This window comes from Acartia tonsa, chromosome 4, assembly GCF_053477335.1.
Source record: "Acartia tonsa isolate MP-2025a chromosome 4, ASM5347733v1, whole genome shotgun sequence".
Taxonomy (NCBI): domain Eukaryota; kingdom Metazoa; phylum Arthropoda; class Copepoda; order Calanoida; family Acartiidae; genus Acartia; species Acartia tonsa.
In genome coordinates, this window is record NC_137263.1 from 40,213,447 (window position 1) to 40,233,054 (window position 19,608).

At 32.2% G+C, this 19,608-nt stretch overlaps 1 protein-coding gene across 9 annotated transcripts in view; it reads right to left on the minus strand.

The window, feature by feature from the left end:
- unc-104 (kinesin family member unc-104) overlaps window positions 1-19,608 on the minus strand; it is a 68,322-nt gene that overhangs the window by 6,781 nt on the left and 41,933 nt on the right. For 6 of the 9 annotated variants that reach the window (XM_080158151.1, XM_080158149.1, XM_080158146.1 and 3 more), the window contains 7 exons: window positions 10,638-10,869; window positions 10,054-10,165; window positions 7,703-7,789; window positions 6,898-7,373; window positions 6,532-6,748; window positions 6,268-6,371; window positions 544-657 (listed from right to left, as the gene is read on the minus strand). In XM_080158151.1, coding sequence (XP_080014277.1) covers window positions 544-657; window positions 6,268-6,371; window positions 6,532-6,748; window positions 6,898-7,373; window positions 7,703-7,789; window positions 10,054-10,165; window positions 10,638-10,869 — 1,342 coding nt within the window. The remainder of the gene's footprint in view (window positions 1-543; window positions 658-6,267; window positions 6,372-6,531; window positions 6,749-6,897; window positions 7,374-7,702; window positions 7,790-10,053; window positions 10,166-10,637; window positions 10,870-19,608) is intronic. The other 3 variants (XM_080158153.1, XM_080158150.1, XM_080158147.1) reach the window with 2 other exon arrangements.

The window sequence follows — 19,608 nt, forward strand, 5'->3', positions numbered from 1 at the left end:
AACATCAACACCACTAGAAACACTAGTTAGTGCAATCCTCTGCATAAGAATTATTATCTGAATAAAATATGAGGATTATCCCGCAAAAAAGCAGATTATATCCTATGTTTTAAGTAAAGTTTTAAAGTAGCTTGTCTACTTATAAGCATTTTTTATTCATTTCTTTTGAAAAATCAATAAATTAATAAATGCATTAATAATTTATTCCAAAGAATTGAAAAACATTATCCAGTATAACTCTGATTATGATTAAATAGCCACTCTGGATTAAAACCGTTTCTTTGCCATACTGAAATATCATGTATCGTAATGAAGAGAATTTAAAGAAAAATTAATGCAAATTCATAAAATTAATTCCAATTTTGTAGGCCCGGGCCTTCGTCCCTTCAGGTCAAACAAAACTGATACGAATCATACATTCTTTTATTTTAGATTTTACTATACACAGAAACATAACTGAAACTTAGTTTTGTGCTGTAAATCCTACATTTTTGATATTTTATTTTCGTGTCCGCGGACCACATAATCAATTTACCCACTCACCTTGTCAATTTTTCAAGTTCCCATTGATGATCAAATATGAGTGAGTCTCCTCTTGGTCTCCATCCAACCAAATTCTCCTCGCCTCTAACATATGTGTTAGAGGTATCCAGAACCCTATGCAAAACAAAAATTATGTTCATTACTTTGTACTTTTGTTAATTACTTTGTTACTTTGCTCCTTACTTTCATTACTAAATTGAATCAAATTTGAAAAAGGCCATGAAATAACTTAACAAAAAAGAAGATTTTTTTAAAACAAAGAACATTTATTCTCTAAACATATTTATCTGGTATAATCTTTAGAAATTGGACCACCCTCAACGTCACAAAAAACGGATTTTGATATTATAGCCCCCATAGGGCCCATATGAAAAATTAAAGACCATTTTTCCATACAATTAGGGGTCGGAGATTTCGAATCTGGCGTCCATTTTTATGTAACTAACCTCCTTCATGCCGAAAAACGGCGCCAAAGTTGACTACCCTTCGAAAAATCCGCGAATGACAAGTTTAGCAAAATAAAAATCTACCAAATTATTTTGATCATAAGATAGATAGATAGTTAGATTTAAATAAATATAATTATTTTTTTTTCTTTCTTAAACGTTGAGAGAGAGAGAGTGAAAAAAGGAGAAAGAAAGACAAAAGGAAATAATTATAAAGAGAGAGAAAGAAAAGATATTTTTTGGATAAAATGTATAATATATAAAGATAGAGAGAGAAAGGGAAAGAAAAGGTAAGAGACAGAGAGAAAGAAAAGGGGAAAGAAAGAAAGAGAGAGGGAGAGAAAAAAGTTGAAAGAAAGAGATAGAGAGGGAGAGAGAAAAGGAGAAAGAAAGAGAGAGGGAGAGAGAGAAAAGGAGAAAAAAAAGAGAGAAAAGAGAAAGAAAGATAAAGAGAGAGAGAGAGCGGGAGAAGGAGAGAGAGAGAAAAGGAGAAAGAGGGAGAGAGATAGAAAAGGAGGAAGAGAGAGAGAGAGTAAGAGAGAAATAGAGAGAGAAACAGAGAGAGAAAGAGAAGGAGAGAGAAATAGAATGAAAGAGAGAGAGAGAAAGTGAAAGAAAAAGATAAGGTAAGAAACACATAGAGAGAGAGTATAGGAGAAAGAGAGCGAGTAAAGGAGAAAGAAAGATAAGGAGAGAGAAAGAGAGAGAGAGAGAGAAAGAAAGTGAGAGAGAGAGAGCGAATGAGAGAAAGAGAGAAAAAATAATACATAAAGTGAGAGAGAAAGAGAGAGAGAATGAGATAGATAAAGAAAAGAGAGAGAGAAAGAAAAGGAGAGAGAGCTAATGCGACGGAGAGAAAAAGAATATTAGAGAGAGAGAGAGAAAAAGAGATAATACGAGGGAGAGAAAGAGAATAAAGAAAACGTAACAAAAAGATCAAATAAAAGGGATCTAAAGGAAAAGACAATGGCTAATACATTGAAATACATTCCCAATGATGATAAACTTCTGTAGATTACAATCAGTGCAGTGGTTGTAACGTTTTTTACACCAACTGTTGCATGCGGATAACTATCCTATTAATCTCATTTTTGAATAATTATGTCAATATCATAAGCGAGGAAACTTTATAATCAAGTCCTATAATTAAATGTAAGTATTTACGCAATTTTGCAACAAAAATAAGGACCATTTTGTTTACACTTATTTGTTTACAAGTTCTAACACTCTACAAGGGTTAATGTTCGTCTATTTTAGAGCTGCACTTTTAGGGATGTCATACTTTTTAGAAGCGAAGCGACTCTATAATTCACTTTGTTTGTCCGTCAGTCCGTTCGTAACGCTATGGGGGAACATGATTTTCTTGGCTCCTATTCAAGATAGACAGCTGAAATTTTTAGTGAAGATTCCTATGTCACATGCCCATCTAATCTATACATTGTTTTGTCCACCTGTCTACATTCTACATATTTTCACCAAGTTTTATCAAGAATTGTTTATTAATTGGGGTGCTAGATCGATTTCTGTGATTTCTCTATTCCTATTCATGATTAACTTAAGTTATAAACAGAAAAATATGTGAGTTATGGGGCAGATGTTCAGTTCTTTAAAAATTAAAAAATAAAAGTAAATCACGAAACCTTAAAAAATACTGTTTGCTTTAAAGCATTACCGACAGACAGACGGACAGTGTATTGATTAGATGTGCATATGCCATTAAAACCTTCACTTAAAATTTAAATGTCTATCTTCAGTAGCAGCTAAGAAAATGACGTTAAGGAATGACGGACAGACAGACAGAAAAGTTTAAAGAACCTGGATCGATATACCCAGCCATACTTGTTGACATTCTATAGATATGCAATTTCAAGAGTTTATATCTACTTAAATAAAAGCAGTTGTGGCTGACATAATATTGTCATTTATAACATTAAAACTACATATTTATGTTTACAAGATAACAACATACTTTTTGGAGCGAAGCTACTCTACAATTCCAAATGTATGTTCGTCCGTTTGTCTGTCCGTCCGACATAAAGTTATTTTCTCAGCTTTTTAAGATTTTGTTTTTGCTTCGCTACTTATGAATGTTGTCATCCTTGTTACTAAGTAGATCCTGAACCTGGAAATATTATTACTTGTAATCACCAGATCGCTAAATATTTTTTTTCTTATACAAAACTCCCCAACCCAATGAAGGAAATAAGATATAGTTCATTAATTTATGTCAATAGTAAGTGGGTTAAATTAAGCAAGATTTTTGTCCTATTAAAAAAACACCCAGTAACAACATCTTAACTGATATGGTTCTACTTTACATTGTAGCTTCTCATGACTATTGGAAAGATTTATAACTATTTTGGGGGAGGGAACATCACCCTCAGAAGAGAAATTGCCACTAGAATAAATGACCTCCCCCCTCCGATTTTAAAAAAAATTTTCTATTAAAAACTTAATTTATAACAGGGGGTCATCGACTTCAATCCTCCATCCACCTCAAGTGCCCCCAAATGCATAGGGGCGTAGTCGCTAGTATTTTCTATTATATAAGTAGTAAGGTTATTTGTCTGTAGCGAAGGATCTCGCTAACCGCTGAACCGATATGGTTCTTCTTTACAGTGATGTCCAAGGAGTGTTTATAACAATTTTGGGGTGGTTATCTACACCCTCCCAAGAGAAATAGTTCCTGGGAAAAATGATACCCCCCCAAAAAAGTTATATTTTTTACATTTTCTGAAGTCAATTAACTTTAAAATTACTGGTCTGTATGGATTATACTTTACAGGGAAGCTTTACAAATATCTTTGGGTAGTTTTAGGGTATTTTTCTGTCCTTCTACCTGAGGCTGGGGTTGAAGCAACTAGTAGTAGTAATTAGTATAATTATAATATCAACTTATTTATTACAACCTTTTAAAAGATTCCTGTAGCTATGGATAAAGTTTGATATAAAATACGGGAATAAAATGTTTCTCTCCGCTGGCTAGTATACTTCCCCAATCACCTCCTATGACATTTCATCCCTTTCCATGACCATGGAGGAAGGTATTGACTCATTTCTGAGGACTATATATTAGCAACCTAAATTGTCGACTAAATTCCTCTGTCACAATAGACACGTATTCTATATCCATTTCTGGATAAGATAATGGAATAAATTGTATGCAGAAAGTAACAATAGTGTTTAAACCTACGAATGAGTGACTCTCAAACTTTGGGGATCTTAAGGGATAAGACATTAGGTCATAAATAAATATACACACACACCCCTCCCAAATTATTAAACATATAATTTCCCTGTCGGTAGATTAAAATTTATTTGATTTAAAAGTTTGGACATTAATAGTTTGGTTCCAATCAATCTTAATTTATAACAGTACCTAAAGCTTTGTGCCAACGAACAAGATAATTATTTAAAAGAACTTTTGGTACCAGTAAATTCTCAGCCGTATATCTCCTCCCTTCCTAGCTGTCACTTTACAATGCCCCACATTTTGTTAAGCATTTATGGATGTTATCATCCTTGTTCATTAAATATTTTACCTGAATTAATTCTCAATATATTTTAATTCCCAGAATTTATGAAGAGATACCCTGTTAAGAAGAACCATAACGGTTCAGCGTTTAGCGAGATCCTTCGGTACAGACAGACAAACATACAGACAAACATACAGACAAACAGACAAACAAACAGACAAACAAATAGACAACCAAACAGACAAACAAACAGGCAGACAAACAGACAGGCAAACAGATAGACAAAAAAACAGACAAATAGACAGACAAATAGACAAACATTTAGACAAACAAGACAGACAAACTTTATTATAAGGAGATTACACGTAAGGTCTTCTATTCTATCAAAAAAAATATCTTTTCTTTCTCTCACTTTGTAATTATCCCCCTCTTTCTTTCTTTCTTTCTTTCTATCTCCTTTTTTCCCTCTTTCTCTTTTTATCTATCTAACACATTTTCTCACTTTTTATCTATCTCACTCTCTCTTTCTATTTCTCCTCTCTCTATCTCCCTCTTTCTCTCTCTCTATCTCCCTCTTTCTCTCTCTCGCTCTCTCTCTCTTCCTCTCTCTCTCTCTCTCCTTCTTACTCTTTCTCTTTGCTTCTCCCTCTATCTTTCTTTCTTTCTCTAATTCTCTCTTGGTCTCTCTCTTTCTCCTTTTCTCTCTCTCTCTTCTCTCTCTCTCTCTCTCTCTCTCTCTCTGTCTTTCTTTATTCTTTTATCTCTCTCTCTGTCTTTCTTTCTCCTTTTCTCTCTCTCTTCTCTCTGTCTCCTTCTCTCTCTCTCTCGGTCTTTCTTTATCCTTTTTCTCTCTCTCTCTTTCCTTTTCTCTGTCTCTCTCTGTCTATGTCTCTCTCTCTCTCCTTCTCTCTCTCCCTCTCTCTCTCTCTCTTTCTTTCTCCTTTTCTCTCTCCCTCTCTATCTCTTTCTTTCAACTTTTTTCTCTCCCTCTCTTTCTTTCTTTCCCCTTTTCTTTCTCTCTGTCTCTTACCTTTTCTTTCCCTTTCTCTCTATCTTTATATATTATATTATACATTTTATCCAAAAAATATCTTTTCTTTCTCTCTCTTTATAATTATTTCCTTTTGTCTTTCTTTCTCCTTTTTTCACTCTCTCTCTCTCAACGTTTAAGAAAGAAAAAAAATAATTATATTTATTTAAATCTAACTATCTATCTATCTTATGATCAAAATAATTTGGTAGATTTTTATTTTGCTAAAATTGTTGTTCGCAGATTTTTTGAAGGGTAGTCAACTTTGGCGCCATTTTTCGGCATGAAGAAGGTCAGCTACATAAAAATGGACGCCAGATTCGGAATCTCCGACCCCAAATTGTATGGAAAAATGGTCTTTAATTTTTCATATAGGCCCTATGGGGGCTATAATATCAAAAACCATTTTTTGTGACGTTGAGGGTGGTCCTTTCATCAAACTGAACCGTTTGTTTTTCTTTTAAATTTTTAAGATCCTCAAAAACAAGAAAGTTTTATGGAAACAAGGATTTGTTGATAGAAGAATTATTTTTTTCCTCTGTAAGTTTTCTCGAGTGTTTTACTAATGGTCAAGTTAGGTAAGGTTGTATTGGGTATAGAGAAGCGCCCCGAAGTGAAACGGCCCTACAGAGTTAAAGACCCTCACCATGATTAAGCATTAAGAAAAAATACTCCCTTCTAAAAAAGGGTGGGTTGAAGGGGTTTCTGTGCTCGTTGGATACTCAGAGGGTAATCACTTCCTTTTCCAAGATGCAAATATTTCAAGATTTACCTTCTCTGCCTGCGTTGCAAGCCGGGGCTGCCCTCAATGCCGCGTCTCATTATTAGCTCATATACTCCTCTCAATCTGTTCGCCTCTGGATTTCGGAATGTACCCTAAAAATGATTTTTTGCAATGCATTTTTTTGTTTAATTATTTTAGAAATATTTAGAAGTCTAATAACATAGATAAAAAAATAGAGAAGCCTTTCATTAAAAGTTTTAAAATAAAATAATGAATAAAATATGTTTGTTAATCATTGAGGTAAAAACAAACCTGAAACAATTGTTTCAATCTTGGTCCCAATCTTCCATCCCTGCCATAGACAATCATGGCCAGGTCCTTGGTGACTATGGCTGGCTGGACACAATCCTCCAACTCCAGGTAGGCGGATATGGTGATGTAGACAGTCTCTCCGGAGGGAGTCACACGGTTCAGGAGCAGAGAGTTGTGCAGGGAGCTGTCCCACGCCGCTTCAAACCGGAACATTGTTCTAAAAAAATTTTTTATTACAAAATTTTCCTCCAAAATGTTTTAAGCTCCACAATGTAAAATTTAACTTTTTGTAAATTAAAGAGTAAATTTTTGTTCTAACTTGAAATATTTGTATTGTTACAATATGTTGTAAATATAATTTGTTACCTGTCATCTCCTGGAATTTCCAGAATTTCTCCAGGGAAAAGTCCCAGTGACAATATTGACCCATCCTCATCATCCTCGAGCTGACAGTCTGGTGTGCAGCGGATCCGACCGACAACCAGCTCCCTCACCTCCGACCATTTCAGGATGCGCGCGCGCTCGTGCACAATGGTCAGACGTATCCGGCGCTGGAGGCCGTGATGCAGGTAGAAAAGTCCGCGGCAGGCCAGCTCCTCGCTGTGGTCCACCAGGACTGGCACATACTCCCCGGAGCTGGCCAACTCGAGGATCTCAAACCAGACGATGATGTCGTGCTTGGAGTAGATTGTTGAGCCGCCGGGGTAACCGTTGTTGTTGGCCATGCTGAACTTGCTGCTGCGGATGGGCTGAGATATTGGTATGGCGGGCGGAAGCATGCGGCGGGGTGGCGGACGATGCGCCTCGCTGGTTGATGGCTGAGAAAAATACATATTTTTCATCTTAGGGAAAGAAAATAGATGATGATTTAAAAGATACAAAATTATATAAGAATATTATTCCAGATAATCCTGAGAATTAAATACTTGATTCTAAATACATTTTTTCCATCATTTTCTATTATTATGATAGTAATTATTTTTAAAAAAAATCATTAATATTACAAAATTGATAGTTGACTATTTAAAAGTTATTGAAATGAAGTTTTAGAGGCGACCTTTTTCTTAATACGGAACCGCATAACATAATAAGTTTCTCAATTTCTGAAAATATTTTTTTTTCTCGAATTCTTCATCTATTTTTTTGCTGACAAAATGAATAAAAATGTTACCTTTCTTTCTCGTTGGGGTGCTATAGCTTGGAAATGTCCGTACACTTCAAATATCAATGGTTGCGTTTTTATGTATTCAATAAAGGACCTGTTTTTTCAACAAAAGTTAAACATCAATATTTGGAAACTTACATAAAATATTTTTTGGTGGATATTGTGTTATTTAAAAATTATTCATCAGTTTTTCCTTCTAGCGGATGTGCTCCTAGCATCTAGAAGCTCTATATTCGAAGGAATAAGGAAAGTAGGAAAATAGCCAAAAATCAAACTTAGATATGAAAACTAAAAGCCTAAAATAACCATGGACCTATAACAATCTTTCATAAAATGGAGAACTCAATCGGTTCAGCATTTATCGAAATCTTAAACAACAGACAAAAAAACCTTCTTACTTTATATAATAGGATATTTTTTTTAAAGCGAAACTTTTCTAATATTATGGTCGGTCCCTCCGTCCGTACGTCTGGAATGGATAGCTTTTTTCGTTAATTTAGACATGCTAGAATTGTCCTATCGATTTCACACTTTGCATGGTTATTCCTGTAGTAGTTAGGTACGATTTAGAAAGCGTAGCAACTCTATAATCGTTACAAGAATGTCAGTACATCTGTTGCTTTTTAACTTTTTTAATAACACATTTTTATCAAATAAAATTATCTGATTTTTCATACTGATTCCTAGGACAACAAAGAACAATGTTATAAGCGAAGCATCTCTATAATCAAGTCCTAAAATTGTAAGTATGTCAATAAACATTATCCTGTATCTAGTAGTTTTTCAACAAATTTATTTATAATTTTGCTTTGACTCTTATACATTTATATTCTGATTATTTAGTTCTGACACTATACAAGTGTTAATGTCCATTTGTCCTAACGTTTTAGTGCTTCGCTTTTATGGATGTTTTCATCCTTGTTAAAAGATATATTATTGATAATTGCAGAAAAGAAGGTTAATTACGTCAAATTCTTAATAAACTTTTAAAAATATAAAAAAATATATTATGCACTAGCGGCTTCGCCCCTAGCCTCTAGGGGCTTTGCCCCAGGAGGTGATAAAAAAAATTAAGGCAAAAAACGTAAAAGGACCAGGGAAATTAGCAAACAAAGGACCAAGGAAATGTTCTGCAAAAAAAAGGACCAAGGAAATGTTCTAAAAAAAATAAAGGGGGGAATTTTTTGTTTTTTGGGGGGTTGGGGGTGTCCCACCCCCCAAGAAAATAGCATAAAACCACCACAGGGCCAGTAGGTATATTCCCTGAAGAGTAGAATCCGATCGGTTCAGTGGTTACCGAGTTCTTAAGCTTCAGACGGACGGACGGACCGACAGACGGACGGACAGACAGACATCAAGCTACTTTGTATTATAGATATGAATAATCTAAAGCTATTGAATTAAGACAAACATAAAATGAAAAGACAATCTAAATACAAATAAACTGCATGGAAAGGAAGGATATATGTACTGTGAACATGGAAAGTGAAGGATAAGAAAGGGTCATGCAAACAATCCGAGTCACCGAACAATAAACCAATACTTGTTATTAATTTTAGAGAAGATTTGATATTAAAACACAGTATACCAATTCATATCAAGTTTATAGGTCTAGCCTATTGTTATTGTCAGGTTATCTCAGGGAAATGGACTATAGAACGATTAGAAACCCCTAACTCCTGTAAAGGACAACGTAAGGACTCTGACTCCTAGGCTATCATAAGAAATATAACATGATTTGGCCTAGTGTTTTGATAAACAAGGATGACAACATCCATAAGTAGCAAAGCACGACATTTCGTGGATGGGACTGACCGTCATGGTTGATTTCTTCAAACGACGGGAAATTTAATTTTGATATCTTTAACTGAAAAAATTTTGAAAATCGGACTAAAAACACCAAAGATATGGGGAAAATGTAAAAAATATAAAATAGCCAAAAACCTGCAAAAAGGCAGTCTTACCTTTATAGTTGTTTTCTTCAAACGACGGGAAATTTGATTTTGATATCTATAACTGAAAAAACTTTGAAAATCGGATCATAAACACAGTACACCAAAGATATGGGGGAAAATGTAAAAAATATAAAAATAGCCAAAAACCTGCAAAAAGGCAGTCTGACCGTAATTGTTGTTTTCTCCAAACGACGGAAAATTTAGTTTTGATATCTTTAAATGGAAAAATTTTGAAAATCGGACCAAAAACACCAAAGATATGGGGGAAAATGTGGAAAATTAAAAAACAGCCTAAAACCTGCAAAAAAAAGCCGTCCGACCGCCATTGATGTTTTATAGTTAGTTGTGACAAAGTAAATTATAGAGTAGCTTTGCTACTAAAAAAAGATGTTTAATTAATTTCCTTGAAACTGTGACAGTAATATTTTGGACATGGTAGAAGTTGAGAGATGTCGTCTTTCCATTATTTTTTATTGGTTCTGTTGAAAATGCCTCATCGTGGCGGTTCAGGAAACTAAAAAATAAATTCATATTAAAAAGATATATAACGTTTAATTCTTGAAAAACAACGTTTGTTTTTATTTCTAGTATTATCGCCTATTTGATAAATTAAATTTCTTAATTTTTTAAAAACATTTCTTACTAAAGCTTTAAATTTTTATTAGGAATATTTTGCAGTTTTTTTTTAGATGATATTATAGTTAAACTTTGTTTCCTAAAATAAAGGATTAGGTATTAACAAAGTCTTTTTTTTTTACATAAATATAGAAATTAAAGAAGAAAAGGATTAGATCATGAAAACTTTGTAGCTAAATAGAATATTAAATGGCTTAACATTGAAATAAATAGTCTCGAGATAAATATAACAAGCCGCATTTGAGCTGCGTCTTTTTCTTGGCCATGGAGTATTTAAAACATAGTATATCCTTTGGTATGACGCAGTCTGGACATAGAACTGAATCGAAAAAAAACATGCTATAACTTACTTAAACTGAGTGAATAGATCCGTATACTCTGGGGACACACCGTAGGCCTGCAGGACGGTCACCCGCAGGGTGAAATCCTCGCCCAGCTTCAGGTGCTCGGGCAGATCCTCGAACGACTCCTTCTTCTCGTCGTTGTCGCTGGCGTGCTGCTGGGCGGTGTCCACCTCCTTCTCGCCCTCTGCAACATTATGTTGTATACATCCCTGGCAGAGGCTGCGCGGACTCCTGAGGTCTGCAATGTATTTACAACAAATGTAGGTTAGGGGTCTGAGGATGCATGCTGGCAACAAATTATAAAAGAAAGAAAACAGATAAAAGAGACTCCTTTTAAATATTTTAACAACCAAATTTGATGTATCTCGCTATATTGCATTTTGCTCTGAATTGTATGAAAGAATCGTCCTTTCTGTCATTGACCTGGTACCGACAAGAAGAAGGTTGTTTTGCAATTATAATCAATTTGAATCATGCTATGCTTGATTAAATTAATCATTACCATATACAAATAAATGCTAAAGGAAATAGGGACTTAATAGGGTTTTAATAATGTAAGGGCTAAGTTGAAGTATTTTTCAGGGTTTGGGGTAACTAAAAGAAATTGGTTGTAAATAAAGAATACCAACATAACATAGTTCAAATCGATTAAAATAGCTGTACTATGTTTCAATTTAAAAAGAGTCTCTTATAAAGTAAAAAAGGTTAACAGTTGAAGTATATTTATATATTTGTAAGAGAAGAACATTAAAGAATGGAGAAGTTAGAAAAAGACATCGTTTTGGTAGCGATACCTCTCTATAATTCACTTTGACTTTCACTTTTCCGTCAGTCTGTAAAATTTGATTTTTAAGCTGTTAATTATGATAGATTGCTATTTTTTTTGTGTGAAGATACACTTTCAAAGAGCATCCAGTAAAAACATACTTTGTTTATCGGTCCATCGGTCATGTAATTATCTTTAATTAAGGTTTCGTGATTTTCTGTCATTTTTCATTTATTCTCAAGTTTTCCTTCTCTTTTTTGTGACAAATGGGGTATTCCTATCCAGTTTTTTGTCTAAACAAAAAACTGGATAGGAATATCATTCTCATTTAAACAAAAACTCATTTTTATGCTAAAGTGCTAAAGTGTTTTTTAATTTTCATTTATTTCTCCGAAGTAGTCATTTTTTCCCCTGAGGTAATTATGCTTTCTTTTAGTAATTAATAAAAATTCTAAAATCTTCCAAAAAAAAATTTAAAATTTTCAAAAAAAATTCAAAAATCTTCTGAAAATATTTGCTCAGATTTTCATATAAATATGACTGTATAGACATGGGAACTTCAGTCGTGCGAAGCTTGTGGTGCAGAACTGAGATTCTGTTCACCAGTTGCCATGTTCGGGGGAAAAAAAATGACAACTCGGGGAAATAAATGACTACCTCGGGGAGAAAAAAAGAATATTTACATCCACTATTTAAGGGGTCGTTTATGTGAGAATGAATATTTGCTCTTTTATTCACTTTGTCTTTTGGCCCATCCACAACTTTTTGTGCTTCGCTATCATTTATGTTTTCATCCTTGTTTAGAATTTTCATCACGATTTTTTACTAAATTTTTGTTAAATGGTTTGTATAGCAAAAGTATAGTTGGTTTTTATGAATTTTTAAAAAATATTTATGTAGTTAGCTTTATTAATTAAATAAAGGGGTAGCATTTAGAATATCATAGAATATGGTGATTTTTTGTTGTCTAGATTTTAAGGATTTTTCCAATATGGATCGAAACCGATTTATATAACTAAATTAGAACAGGTTCTAAGCCATGCTAATTATCATGTATCGTATCGTATTATAGCCAGTTTTCTACTAATATTAAAATAAAATTCATAATATTAAGAATAGTTTAAAATAGAAGCCCGGGCCTTTGGCCTTCTGTCACTCGAGGCTAACAAAACTGGTTTTAATCTTATAATACGATGTGATAAATAACTATTACAAACGTCATGGAAAGATAAAACTTTATGGACAGTTTTGCAATAAATGTCGGTGATGTATATTGTATAACTCATATATATGTATGGAGTAAATCTACTTTGGTCGACATGTATACACTAATTTAAGGCTTTCTGGAAAGTGTATACGTGATATAACATCCTTGCTTACGAGATCTACAAAAAAAAAATCACCACCCCTTTTAAAATTTTTATTAACTTAAATTTCATTGGTTGGGTAAGGTTTATCATGGTCTAATGAAAACTTCAAAAGTAAAATTAATCAAAGAAAGGGAGGGGGGTTAAGGTTTAATGTAAGAACTAATTAGTATAATACCAAAAAAGTTGAAGTTTAGGTTTACACAAAAAAAGTAGATTTATTTGTATTACTTACTACTGACGAACTTACAAATATAATTTCTTTGCTTTTAGAAAAACAGAATTTTTTTTAAGATTAATAAGTTAAATATTTGAAAAAGTTAGAAAGTTTACACAAAAAAAGTAGATTTATTTGTATTACTTACTACTGACGAACTTACAAATATAATTTCTTTGCTTTTAGAAAAACAGAATTTTTTTTATGATTAATAAGTTAAATATTTGAAAAAGTTAGATATATCTAGAATTAATAAATATTGAAGTTTATCACGTATAAAAATTAATGATCATGTCGAAAAATACTTTTAATAGTTTTAACATATTTTTGATAAATTAATAAATATTAGTTTCATAGAACTACAATATAATACAAGGAAGAGAAGATTACAAAGCTCAGCAAATTAGACAAAGGTTCAAATGAGTGTATTCCTGTAAGTCGTACAACCTATTGTAATAACTTGTAATGTGTTAAAATTCATCTCAACTTTAGATGTTTCAAAACATGCTTATTGCTTCAAGAAAAGTCATACTAGTTTTGAATAAAACCAGGAAGACTTGCCTGACGTAACTTCTTTTAATGTAACAACTTTCTGATATGGATAAATGTACGTATGAACATATTAAAATCTAGAATAGCTTTGCCCTCTTGAGAATTTATAGAAAATATTAAAATTATTATTACGTATTTTACTTTATTGAAATGCATAAAAATATCTTTACCAGATTGTAATTAATATATTTTATGAGGTTAGTTAGTGAATAAAAAATTATCTATTATTGAATATTTCCAAATTTTAGGCACTCTGGGCCTTTGGCAGTTTTCTGAGAGTATTTGTTTGTTATGTTAACCTATATAAAAAAGAAATTTAAATGCCTGATGCTCTACCTCAAAGAGTCTAGCGAGAACAGACATCCCCAACCCCTTCATTATGTTGAAAATGATAAAAAAATAGATGGAAGAGTGGGTTCTTTAAACCTAACCTTTTCGGGGCATACAACATACAACTCCCTAACGCTGCGCGGCTAAATTAAAAGTTTATTTGCTTGACATGGCACTTTGAGGGAAACCGCCATAACTATTCACGTATCCCCAGAGGAAATAAAACCCTACAGAGCCTCAGCTAGTAAAAGTGGCTGACTCAGATTATGACGTCAAAAAAATTAACCAATAAGAGGCCAGTATACACTGTAATTGACCAATGGTAAGATTTATAGTGGCCTCTCATTGGTTAATTTTCTCATAATCTGAGTCAGCCACTTTTACTAGCTTCATCAGCTACGTATAACAATTCAAAAGTAAGTTCTACTTCACCAGACCTTAACAGAGGCTTGAATTTTTATCAATGGAAAAGGACTAAATTCAATAAGTTGACCTTTGATTTTTTGGGTATAGTCCCTTTCGTGGCAACGCACCTTAAGGGGCGATCACAGTAGCTTTTCTCCTATTTCTAGCCCCTGCAAGAAGGGGCTCTAACCCTGCGGGACCAATTGCCTAACCCTGTGGGGCAATCACCTAACCCAATATAATCTAATCTAACACAAAATAACCTTAAGGGGCGTTGCCGCGAAAGGGACTGTTCCAGATTTTCTATTTGTTGTCAAGGGCCAAAAGTTAAACTTGGGTGTGAATGATCTTTACAACTTTTAACCCATAAACAAAATTCAGATAAACATATTTATACAAAATAAAATAAGTATATAAATGTGTTTTTTTAAGTTTTTCAAAAATACATTAAATGCTACCAAAGAAATTGCAGTTAGAACTATGAGCCAAGGATATACAACAATAAGCCGGAACATTTTTTTGTACAAAATTCTCCATTTTGTCAGTTATAGGTATAGGTTAAACAGAAAATTTATATTTTTAAAGATTTTCATCCAGAATATAACTATGTATTAAATCATGCTTGTATCATTATTCGTTTTTTGATAAGAAAATGATTAATTGTTTCAATATTGCAAACATAAATTAGGATATTAAAATAATTGCAAATTTTTTGATAAATATAAAAATTTGCACGTAAAGGGGGGGGGGGGATTTTTATAAGATCTCGTAAATTGCATTAAATTAATAATTAAAAAGAAATAAAACTTAAAATAATATGTAAGCTGTTAAATAATTAATGATTAAAGAAATTTATAGAATATAAAACCACATGAAAGGCTTTAAAAAGGCCAAATTATAGGATCCAGGTAATAAACATAATTAAACATTATTCATTAAAGCTCTCTGAAAAGCCTTTTTTTATCTTTTGATAAAAAAGTATTGTACTATGAACTCATTTTTTTGGATAATATGTTTGATTAAGTTAAGTTTATAAAAATAAAAAATAAAAACTACACGTGTAATCAAAAACATTTATATTATTAACAAGTACGGATTAATGTTTTATATTATTATAGACATTTTGTAAAAGGGAAGCTTTTCTATAATTAGGGTCGGTCCGTCCGTCCGTCCGTCCGTAACGGATAGCTTTTTTCGTTAATTTAGGCATGTTAGAATTGTCCTAACGATTTCAAATTTTGCATGGTGATTCCTTTAATAGTTAGGTACGATTTAGAAAGCGTAGCAACTCTATAATCATTACCAAAATGTCCGTATGTCCGTTTTAAACATATTGATTTTTTTACTATTTTTAAAACAAATTTTTATGTGATCAAATCATCCGATTGATCTAATTTTTGGTATATTGATTCCTGGGAGAACAAAGTATAATGTTATAAGCGAAGCAACTCTATAATCAAGTCCTAAAAATGTATGTATGTCCATAAACATTATCCTGTATAAAGCAGTTTTTCAACAAATTTACTCAGAATTTTGCTTCGACTCTTATATATTTATATTCTGATTATTTAGATCTGACACTATATAAGTGTTAATGTCCGTTTGTCCTACCGTTTCAGTGCTTCGCTTTTATGGATGTTGTCATCCTTGTTTTATCTGTACGTTAAGATCTCGCTCACCACAAAACCAATTAAGTTCTCATATTTAGGAATTCCGCCCATAGGTCCAGGGAAGGGTTTAGGATATTTTGTTTTTAGATTTAAGTTTCGGTATAGATTTTAGATATTTTTGTATCTATTATCCCCCCCCCCCCCTCCTCCTTTCGAACACAGTGCCCATGGTTGCTAGAGTTGCAGCCCTTTATGATTTTGCAATTGAAAGAATATAAATGTAGTAATTATGAACAATTAAGGGTGTGTTGTCATCTTTTTTTATAAGCTTTTTTTCAAAACAATGGGTGTTGATTATTATCAAAAAATTCTTGCAAGTTTTAAATAGCCAAAAGCTACTTTTTTTTTGCAAATGTTATGCAGGCCTCTTAGTCTGTTTTATCTGATGGAAAAGTTGGAGGTTTGGAGTTGGAAAACATTTAAAAGTTTGAAAGCAGCTTATGGCGCCTTATAAAATATGAAGTCATACAATACAAATGACCAATGATAGGCCAGTATAGATTTTACCATTGGTCAATTAAAATGTATACTGGCCTATCATTGGTCATTCATATTCTATGACGTCATTTTTTAGTAGGCACTATATGTTGCTTCAAAGTTTGTAAACGTATGGTATCAGGATTGGCATGCCATATGAGTGAATTCAAAAGTGATGCATTTATAGTACAAAATAAAACAAGATGTCTTGTAGTCTATCTTTATTCTTTATATTTCATTACCCGCAAAAGCGATTGTAAATAAACCCATTGTTTATACTACAGTTTTCATTTTGAAAATAGTCTGTCCAAAGATGTACAAATAACTTGATATTGCATGAAGATATTTCATTAGCTGAATCTAAACATAATAAATAAAAAAAATATTTTCATCTATTGATTTTTTTTTCTTGGCTTCTAATGGATATCATCGTCCTTGTTTCATTTATACAATCAAATAAAATCATGTTTATTATCAAGATGAATGATTATTTACAATTCTAAAATTAGATATTTGTTTAAACAATTTATTTATTTGTATTTGTATTTTCTGTACATTAAAATTATAACTGAGGGAGGGGGCTTGGGTTGGCGATAGTCTAAAAGAATTTATATCTTCAAATTATTAATCTTTATTAAATTAGTAGGTAATCTTTTCTCATTTATTGCTCGATGATTCTTTTCACTATAAGGTAAAATTTCTAAGACGTTGTAACTATAATTATTTCCAGAAAGTCTTACGTACATATTAAACCATCCTAATTTTATTTTAAAAAGTTGATTTTTTTTTCTTTTCATATTTTCTATGTAATAACAATAAAATTAAAAAAGAAAAACTCATGCGATTTAGGGGGTAACAAGTAGGGTGACAGATACCAAGAAGTCCGAGAATGTACGCAAAATAAAAGAAGTACAAGGGCAAATAACCACTAGAATATTGCTTATAAAAGCAATATTAAATTAATAATTTGTTTTGCGCATCTTAGAAAATAAATCATTTACATTTTTATTTAGAAAATTCGAGAAATAAAACATGTGTACATAACATGTACTGCACAAAATCGGACCCTGAATTTTCCTGTCACCAACAAGTAGATGTAATAAATGTTGTCTTTGAAGCATTTTAACTATGATTTTAAAATTTTGAGGAGCGCAGCTATTATAACTAGGGTATGGTTACGGCTTTACTCAAAAAACGCCTATCTCAGAAAACGCCTATCTCAAAAAACGCAGCTATTATAACTAGGGTATGGCGTTTTTTGAGATGACCCATGGTTACACGTCAGCCCCCCGAAGGCCGCTCGTTTACAGAGTTTCCATGTGGGTAGAAAAATTATGGGGTGATACAATGGGTAAGCTTTATGTTCTGATAATGGATATATATTATATGTGGATATTATGACAGGGTAAAAATTGTCGTCAATATAGGTTTCGTGGTTGGGAGGTATCGTTATTATAGCCGGCTACGCGTTTCACTTTAGTAGAGTATGTGATTATCGTGTGTAAGATACAAGTAATATGAGTTCGATTATCTTAATATGTCATTGACAACCCCTAACAACACAACCCCCCAGCCCCTTTTACTCGCACACCCCTGTTTCTTACTATATAATACTGTACTATTGTTTTTTTTTACAACTTTTAAAGCTTGTTATTGTTAAGTTACTTACGAGCATAATTTTATTCAAAAACATCAAAAGCAAAAAAAAATGTGTTTGGAAAAAAACATTAATTTAGTAGAGATTTTAATTATATTTTAAAACTTAAAGTACACTTTGAAAACGAGGATATTGAATTCTATAGATGCGTAGCTTGTAGATAATCGAATTGATTGAAATTGGTCTAGTAGTAGGTATGCTATCACTTTTGCCAAATGTATCAGACTGACAGACATAAATTATTATTACAGCACAAACTTCTCTTCCATTTGCTATACTCTTTTTAATACAGGGAGAGTTAGCACATTACACAGAAAATTCTATTTTTACCCCCAAAAAAATTAATTCCGTTCACCCATTCGTTGAATTAAAAACTCTGTATTTTTGTGTGTCCAATTGTTTCAACCAATAAATTAAATCTTCATAATTGCAATTAGGTATACTATTATACATGATTTACATCAATTTATTGCTAATTGTCTTATAATTTAAGATACCTATATTAATATTAAATAATCTAATTTATTTGTTTGCTTTGTTGTATCTTTTTTTCGAATAAAAAATACTATTTTTTAAATGTTTGTATGTAATACATGTCCTTTACATTGAAAGGCAATAAAGTTGTGAGTGAGAGAAGTGAATACTTGTAGAAATATTATGCATATTTGAATCAAAATAAAGTTGTGAGTGAGAGAAGTGAATACTTGTAGAAATATTATGCATATTTGAATCAAAATAAAGTTGTGAGTGAGAGATGTGAATACTTGTAGAAATATTATGCATATTTGAATCAAAATAAAGTTGTGAGTGAGAGATGTGAATACTTGTAGAAATATTATGCATATTTGAATCAAAATAAAGTTGTGAGTGAGAGATGTGAATACTTGTAGAAATATTATGCATATTTGAATCAAAATAAAGTTGTGAGTGAGAGAAGTGAATACTTGTAGAAATATTATGCATATTTGAATCAAAATAAAGTTGTGAGTGAGAGAAGTGAATACTTGTAGAAATATTATGCATATTTGAATCAAAATAAAGTTGTGAGTGAGAGAGGGGAATACTTGTAGAAATATTATGCATATTTGAATCAAAATAAAGTTGTGAGTGAGAGAAGTGAATACTTGTAGAAATATTATGCATATTTGAATCAAAATAAAGTTGTGAGTGAGAGAAGTGAATACTTGTAGAAATATTATGCATATTTGAATCAAAATAAAGTTGTGAGTGAGAGAAGTGAATACTTGTAGAAATATTATGCATATTTGAATCAAAATAAAGTTGTGAGTGAGAGATGTGAATACTTGTAGAAATATTATGCATATTTGAATCAAAATAAAGTTGTGAGTGAGAGATGTGAATACTTGTAGAAATATTATGCATATTTGAATCAAAATAAAGTTGTGAGTGAGAGATGTGAATACTTGTAGAAATATTATGCATATTTGAATCAAAATAAAGTTGTGAGTGAGAGATGTGAATACTTGTAGAAATATTATGCATATTTGAATCAAAATAAAGTTGTGAGTGAGAGAT